This window comes from Streptopelia decaocto (genome assembly GCF_964273445.1).
Source record: "Streptopelia decaocto genome assembly, chromosome: 2".
Lineage (NCBI taxonomy): Eukaryota > Metazoa > Chordata > Aves > Columbiformes > Columbidae > Streptopelia > Streptopelia decaocto.
This window is the reverse complement of record NC_138655.1, coordinates 110,836,005-110,844,277: the sequence shown is the minus strand read 5'-3', so window position 1 is coordinate 110,844,277 and position 8,273 is coordinate 110,836,005. Positions and strand designations below refer to the sequence as shown.

Here is an 8,273-nt window from a genome sequence, read left to right as displayed (position 1 = left end):
AGATTTCAACTTTTTTTTAGTTGCTGACTTCAGGAGGTTTAAAGTTAAAAAAGCTTCTACTTTGTCTTGGTCTACAATTAAAAAAGGCAAAAAAAGTTCAACAGGGAGAGAAAGTTTAATGGATTTTTGCATTAGGTTTTGGGTTTTTCTGTTTTTAATTTTCTGAGTAAATTAGCTGAGTGATTAAAAGGGCGTTTATTCAGGCATGCTATCCAGTGTTTTTTGAAAAAGCTTGTTGATTAAATTAGGTGCTCTTTGGTGCTCAGCACTTCTAATCAAAACTGCTTCTGATCAGAACAGCAGGACTAAATCAGGAATTTCTCTGTGAATGGGAGAACCCTGGATTAATGTGATCATTCCAGGCTGGGCACTTGTAACACACGTCTCCGGCTTCTGGCTCGTTAAGACAGAGCAGGGTATATGTGAAGAAAGAGAAGCTTATGCAGATTGGTCTTGGGGCCTGGTTACTTTTTTCTTCTTATTTAATCCCTCTGTTTTACACCCGCAAAAGGTGGGATGAATTATGCCGGAGTCACTAGGGTCCCACCAGTGGGAAGCGGGTGGAGATGAGGGAGGATCAGTCCCTTTAGCTCTGGCATTCATCTCTCTGCAAGATTTTAGTAAATCAGATGTTTCTTTTGACCCCAAAGTAGCTACTTCTAAAACGTGAGCAGAGCAGCAACAGTTGTCGTGCTATTTGGCTGTAAACCCCTTTGGCAGATGCTGCGGAAGCGGTGGGCTGTTTGCTTACGTTTTCACTATGGAGTCCCACTTGTTGCCATGGTGGACAGTACGTTCCTGTCAATAATTTGGCCTGGCGCAGCTTGCCTGCACTTACTTTTAAAACTTTATTGAAAGGTTCAGCTGAAACAGAACAAGATCAGGCAGCTTTTGCCTTTTGGCGCTCTTGCCTGCCGTTGCGGGAGCCGGCAGCGTTGTTGCAAGAGGAGTTTCCCTGCTCGGCGCCCGGGATGCTCCTGCAAAAACTGCTCGCCTCTTCATGTCCTGGAGCGCGGGTGCTGTCAAGTTCCTCATCTGCCCCTCATCTAAAGCAGCTCAGTGGTGCGGAGCGTGGAGTGAACGCTTAGCGAGATGTTTGGCTGGTGAATATGCCTTATTATTGCAACAATGCCATCATGTTTGCTTTAAAAAGAAAAAAATATTACTAGAGGAAATTTTGCATGGCAGACAGCACACAGAAATGTTTGACTTCTGACAGCACACAGCAGTAATTTCATAATGGGGAGAGACGATGGTTGGTGCAGAAGGGAAAATACTGCTTTTCTTGTTTTCTTTTTTTTTTACCCCTTGAAAAAAAACAACAACAAAAAGAAAGCTTATTAAAACAAAACACATTTTTCTTTAAGTTTCAAAGTTACTGAAAGCAGGTTTTGAATTTCGTTCGGCAATTTGGAAAATCAGCTTGTTCCATAGCAGTCACTGGTACCTTGATTCATGACACATGCATGTTTTGAGAAGGAAAGAATAAAAGCGGAGCCTGCAGACAGATGTCAGCTTCTTGTTGTATCCCAGGATGGCAGTTTTAACAAATATTATCTTTATATGGAAGAGTGAAAGAACTGAAATACTATCTGATCCTCGGATTGATTATACAGCCCCACAAATCACTCCAGCTTGCTTCCTTCTGTACTGTGGTAGCACAGGTTAGCTTGCTCTACTTAAGGGTCTGTCAGGATTTTAAATGGAGTGTAATCCCCTATTTTTTACAAGAGTTTACATCTCATCAGTGAAAGTTCACTCTCAGTTGAAATTTAACATGAAAGAGTCCACCTAGAGAGAAATGTGATGGAAAATATGACTTGGGTGTGATTTATTTTTTTTATTTTTTAGTTATACGAGCGGCTTTCTAAAAACCTCATATAAGTCTTAAAGTTTTAGACTCCCTTTTGCAGTTCTCTAACTAAAACCAGCTTCGGTGTAAAAAGTTGAAACCTTAAACCCTGCTAATCCAGAGCAGGCACCGTTGCCTGTGCATATTAATAAAAAGTAGAAAAGGGCAAAGGGTTTAAACTCTGCAGTGTTGTCCGTTTTCATTAACTCTTTCTCCTCAGACCCATTCCTGGAAATACTCTGTATGGAGAATTACTGCTGCCTGTAGAAAGAATTCAGTCCCTGGAAGATGCTGATGAGTCAGCAGACCCCAATTGCTGTAGTACTTGGGGACAGAAAAATAATTTAAGTGCTCAATAGGCTATGCTGCTGGGTTTTCTTGTTCTGGCTACTTGGGGGTAGAAGGGGCAGGGAGAAGCCTGGCGAGCACTGCATTCAAAGTGATGGTGTAGCTAGTTTATGCATATAATGGCCAAAATTCAGCTCTAGGTATCTATACGTGTGCAGTCTGTTTATAATATAATTCATATGAAGGCAAATGGCTGGGGTTATGCTGGTGTCAGGCTTGGTGAAAGTGGTCTCCTGGTGAATTGCTGGCTGGCGCTTTTGCTGTGTGAATGAGTACACCGTAGCAAGGTACAAGCATAAATTTAGCCCTCACCTCAAATCTCTGACAACTGAAGTGCAATCTTGGCACTGGCATCAACAATCCTTCCTTGCATGTAGGTCGTAGAGTAAGTGTACCTTAGTTTTATTTCCTAGGGGTGTTTTCATTTCCTTTCTAGTTCCTTTTATTTTGTGCCTGGTGTTTAATAATCTGAGGTCCCTCATGTACTTTTAGAACTGCTGCTCATCCTCTGGAGCTAAGTGTATTTGTCAGTATTTCTTCAAGGTGTATTGGTGTACACTTGCATGTGCAGTGATTTGGTTGAACCTGATTGAACGAAGCTGTACCTGGAGCATGGGTATTGGCCAAGGATTATAGCCAGCAATCATGCTGGCTGTACATACAGAGAAACGTCTCTGTATTCTAAAGCAATAACGAGACGTAAGAAGATCATTTAGAGACAAGACTGGTCTAGCTAACAAAACCCCTCCATTGCGTGGCATGTGTGAAGTATACCCTGGAAAATGCACCTGGCTTTTGAGGAACATAACCATTTGGTCTGGTTTTCAAAGGGTGCTTGTGGTCCCCAGGGGGTTAAAATTCACGTGGGAGCAGAGTGTTCATTCAGCACCTGGTCATGGCACTGTCTGCAAGGGAGGCTGGTGGAGCCATCATCAGGAGGACCTTTTCCCTGCACAAGGGTTACCACAGGCCTAGAGCCTTACTCCAGACTAGGGCTTGAGTTTGACCCCCCTCATTTTTTATTTTTCTTTTCCCCCTTGATCATTAAAAATTTGTGGGTTTGTGTGGATACGGGAAAAAGAGGGGGACCATGCTCCACCATTCTGCCCACGCATCCGTGTGGTGTCGTAGAATCACAGGATGTCCTGAGTTGGAAGGGATTCACAAGGATCATCGAGTCCAAATCCTGTCCCTGCATATGATAACTCCACAGTTCACACCATGTGTCTGAGGGCCTTGTCCAGTCTCTTCTTGAACACTGTCAGGCTTGGGGCCGTGACACCTCCCTGGGGAGCCTGTTCCAGTGCTCCACCACCCTCTGGGTGAAGAACCTTTTCCTAATGGTGACACTATTAGAGCAGGTGGCCTCACATGTGTCTGCCTGGTGCTGCATCTTGAGCAATTTTACCCATTTTATGGTTGCCCACCTTACTTCTGATCAGTAACGAGCCTCCAACCTCTCACACAAGCAAACCTCCAGGCACCAGAGCCGGGCTGCAGAGCAGCAGTGGGTGGCTGGGTTTGATTTAGGCCCAGCCGGTGGGGTTCATCTTCTCTTTGTGACAAATTGTTTTTTTGTCTTGCCATCAGGCAGCCCAAACTCACAGTCTCCTTGTCCCGGAGGCAAGAAAACAGCAAGCCAGTGTCTGTTCTTGCACGATTGATAGCCCTGCTGGTAGGAGCATCAGCGCATGGGTGACGATGATCTACCACTCTGCAGCCACACGCTCTGAGCGGCCGGGCTGCCCCAGACCATCTCTCACAGCCACACGTGCACCTACTGTCACCAACTTACACCATGAGGAGGAGGACATGGGGGGGAGTGAACTTTTCTTTATTGTATTTGCTATAAATGGGCTGAAAGTGTGTCTCTCTCTCTTTCTCCTTCCCTTCTCTCTTTCTTCTCCCTCGTTTTTTTGTAGAGGATGAAAGTCCTGGGCAGACCTATCACAGAGAGAGACGGAACGCGATCACAATGCAGCCGCAGGGTGGGCAAGGCCTCGGCAAGATCAGTGAAGAGCCTTCCACGTCAAGCGAGGAAAGGGCCTCATTAATCAAGAAGGAGATCCATGGATCTATATCGCACCTTCCCGAACCTTCTGTACCTTACCGCGGGACGCTCTTTACCATGGATCCCCGAAACGGTTACATGGACCCTCATTACCGTGAGTATTGACCACCAGTTCATTTTGGGATGCAAAGCTGGAAGGCTGTCAAATTTAATGCAATTTTATTTGCCGCCTTGCATTGTCCCCAGGGAGAGCTGCTATGTCTGGGCGGGGGTTGAGGTAATACAATCTTTTTTCTGAAATTAAAAAGCAAGGAGCAGTTGCAGTGCAGCTCAAAATCGTCACAGGCCTCTGCAAAGCAACTTCCACAGGACATCTCATCTGTTGCTAATCCTCCCCAGCCATCCAGGGTTGTGTTTGCTCCACCTCCTTAATACACGGAGAAAAAAAGCCTCATTAAAGAAAGCACAGAAGGAAAATGAAACAGGCCTTAAAATCCATCTTTTAAAACAAAGTTAAAGTACAGCATTAGGAGGAAGAAGGACTGTGCCTTGTACAATGAGAATTTGCTGAGGGGGGTGGGCTTGGAAGGTTTATAGCTGTGCGGTGTTTTGTTTCTTTTTTCTATTTTTTTTGTTTGGTTGGGTTTTGTTTTGGAGGTTTTTTAGGGATTCACGTGTGTATTTCAGTATGTGGGATGATGGAGTGGTTTTGCAATTTTCTTCCCCAGCTACAGTTCCCTGAAGTTGTAAGGGGGGGGGAAAAGGCAAATGGTTTCAACTTCTGACTTCCTGCTCAGGCATTAATAAAAAAGTAAGAAATTAACTGACACTTGAACACAGATGTGGAATGGATTTCTCCACAGGCAAAATATGAGGGGGTTAAGCAATTTTTTTTCATCTGCTTCTAGTTTACAAAAAAAGAAAGAGAAAAAAAAATCATTTAGTTGTGTAGTAATGAAGTACATCTTGAGGTGTCAAGGCTTGTGCCTTTTGATTATAGATTTATCACCCAGTCAGGATACAGATTTGCCATTTAACCTTCCAGTCTCCAGTTCCAGATGATAGGCTTAAGACTCACAAAGAGGGGCCAGTCTGCGTTGTTTTTTTTTTTTCTTTCCCCCCACATCATTCAGAAATTTTAGTGTTTTAAGGCAAAAGGTCATTAGCCAGATGACTGATTAGTGAGGACAGCTGATTAGTGCATGTTTTTTTGTTAAAGAAAGTGCCAGGGATAAAAGCTAATTTTATCCCTTCATTAGTTGGGCTAGCAGCGAAGGGGAATGTTCACTCATCAGGGTGCAGATCAAAGTATGTCTCACACAACCTTAAGTCTCACCAATCTCCTTTTTAAAACAAAGTAAGAGCCTAATTGTTAAGAAGGATGGGAGGTGTTATCAGAAAGCGAACACTTGTTGTCCTTATAGTTTACGTCAGTATTTAGGGGAAAAGTTTGCAGGTAAGCTTTTGAGCTTTCTTCCAGCGTGGGCCGTCTGTTTCTCTACACCCTCCTCCTTCTCCTCCTCCTTTCTTGCACAGCCTGGCTCAAACCCTCTGGGGGAGTTACTCATCATTCTACTGAGGAGGACGTGCTGCAGCACACCAGCAGCAGACCTTTCTGCTGGAGAGGCATGAATGTGCAGAGCAAACAGCCGCTCACGAGCAGCGACGCGTGGAAATTCTAGCTTGAGGCTTGGAGGCACCGTTTGTAGCTTACGGTTTGTTAATGCAACCCCCAAATCACACTTAAAAAAAAAATCTTGCTGGGGGAGCAAAATAGCTTCTCTGGTTGTAGGTATTACAGCTGGGGAGAGATGAAATATGTGACAAAAACAACCCCTCAAAAAACTAACAAACCTTATGCTGAATTTAGTGGTGACGATTGCCTTTTTGACTATCTGACCAGCTGCCAGCTCACTCCTTAAATCTAGTTCAAAGTGTTATTGATACTACTGAAGATTCAGACTGAAGAAAATGGGCCAGCCAGTTGGAATGAGTCTGGGTGGTTTGCCTTTGGTTTATTTTATTTTATTGAATTTGCCTTTTGATGAGAGTTCTCCAGATTTAATTAAGCTGCTACGTCTGTATTATGCTAGCTAGTTACGATGTGTAAGCTACTAGAAAAACATTGATGTCAGAAGTTGAGAGAACAGCAGAAGTTATCCAGCATGTAACAGCGGAGAAACAGGAGATGAGTTAATTTTAAATGAGCAACAAGATCTTAAAGCAGAAGTCTAAGTCAGAAAACATCAGACGGACAGACCTGCTTCAGTGCTGCTGTAGCAAGTTGTACATTTGTACTTACTGATTTATAAAATCCCTCAAGCTATTAGTGTCATATAAAGAGACATCATGCTTTTATTTACCTTTAATAGATGTGATACAGAAGGACAGCTGAAGACACGTATGTCTAGTTAGATTTATAGGAAAGCAGACAGGCTTACTGAAATTTTCATAGTAGTTGTATCATTTATATGTCTAAGACATGCTTTCATCAAAGTGGTGACTGTATTCAGACTGACACTTATAGTGGTCCATACAAAGAAGGCTGAATAATGTAAACACACCCCTGTCCCACTGTAGGAACAGGTGAAGAACCAACCAGCAAGGCTATTGTTCCCTTGCTTAGTTTCTTGCCAGTTTTGCTGGCCATATGGATAGAAAATACTTTTTAAATTCAGCATAGTTGGGTATGTAAACACTCACAGTAATTCCTTAGTTTCCCTGTGGTTGGAAAATATAGACTTTTCAAGATGCCTAATTTGTGCTTCTATTTATACCCACTTTGTATTTAAAAGTGTGGGCAGGCTTCCTGTAACACAGGAAAAGGGAAAATAACTTTTTGAAGAAGGACATCTGTATATTTTTATGGCAAGAAAAGAAAAAGAACGTTTAAGTCAATTGTGTGCGGAATTCATCTCCCTTCCAGGAGCTGCACTTATTAGAAACAACTTGAACGCTTAGCATTTCTACATGTAAATGTGTGTGTGTCTGCGGATGCGCTTTGCAGGACTTTTTGTTGCTCTGATTTTTTTTTTTTTCCTTCCCCTAACTAAAATGACTGATGTTGTAAATGCTGGAAATAATAGTTACCATATATGTGGAATAAATACCTCATGGAGGGGGAGTTTGCTCTCCTGCAGAGCGTGGGTGGGGATAATGGTTGTGTTTCAAGTGGGCCAGCTTTTCAAACAGCTGGGATGAAACATGCAGCGGAGCTGGCGGCCCTTCTGCCCTGCCGGAGAGAGAGCCCCTCAACCATTGAGCAACTGAGAATGAGAGGGCGGCCTCGTGCTCCGCTCACAGCCCTCTGTCCTCCAAGAGATAAAAGGAAAAACATACAGGCCTAAACCAGAAACTTTAGTTTTCTGTCTTTATTTTCCCCCTGCGGATTTCTTAAGCACCGCTCACAAAGTTGTGGTGTATGTTTTGTATGTGGTTGTTTTTTTTTGTTTTTGTTGTTTTTTTTTTTTTTAAACAACTTTTTAAAGACATTTTTTTCTTTTTGAAAGCATTAGGGCAGATGGCACCTCATCTTTATTGAGGAGAGCTGGGTTAGTGAGTTTAATCACAGTGCTTCTTAAGTGGATTTAAAACCCTGTGTTTCTCAAATACTGATTGCAGTGGTAGCTGGAGCCCCTTGTTAATGTAAATTCTGTCTCTAGAGGTGGGGCTGAGGCAGGGGAGGTGGGGATAGCAACTTCCCTTTGTTATTTTCTTCCCCAATTTTAATTCCCACGCAGATTTATGGCAGTACTAAGACTGCCTGTCTCACAAGTCATTCCTCATGGAAAAAATGAATCATTCCTGATGTAAACACTTCAATTTAAAACATACTGCTGGTATTCTTCCTTGGGTTTCGCAGCTCATCTGAAAGAATTGTTAGTTCCTAATTAGTAAAGCCTGAAGAATTATCTTAAGTAAAAAGCAATGACAGTTCAGTTGGCTCTGATCTAAAAGTTCATATATACATCAATGGCCCTGGCAGGATTCTTATTCTGGTACCTCCCTTCATCTCAAAGAGGTTGCACTGAATGCAGCTGAAAACAGGAACTCATTCCTTTT

General features: G+C 43.0%; 1 protein-coding gene across 1 annotated transcript in view; it reads left to right on the top strand.

The window, feature by feature from the left end:
* GLI3 (GLI family zinc finger 3) overlaps positions 1-8,273 on the top strand; it is a 216,176-nt gene that overhangs the window by 63,659 nt on the left and 144,244 nt on the right. The window contains exon 3 of the mRNA XM_082044232.1: positions 4,123-4,365. Within this exon, the coding sequence (XP_081900358.1) occupies positions 4,123-4,365 (243 nt within the window). The remainder of the gene's footprint in view (positions 1-4,122; positions 4,366-8,273) is intronic.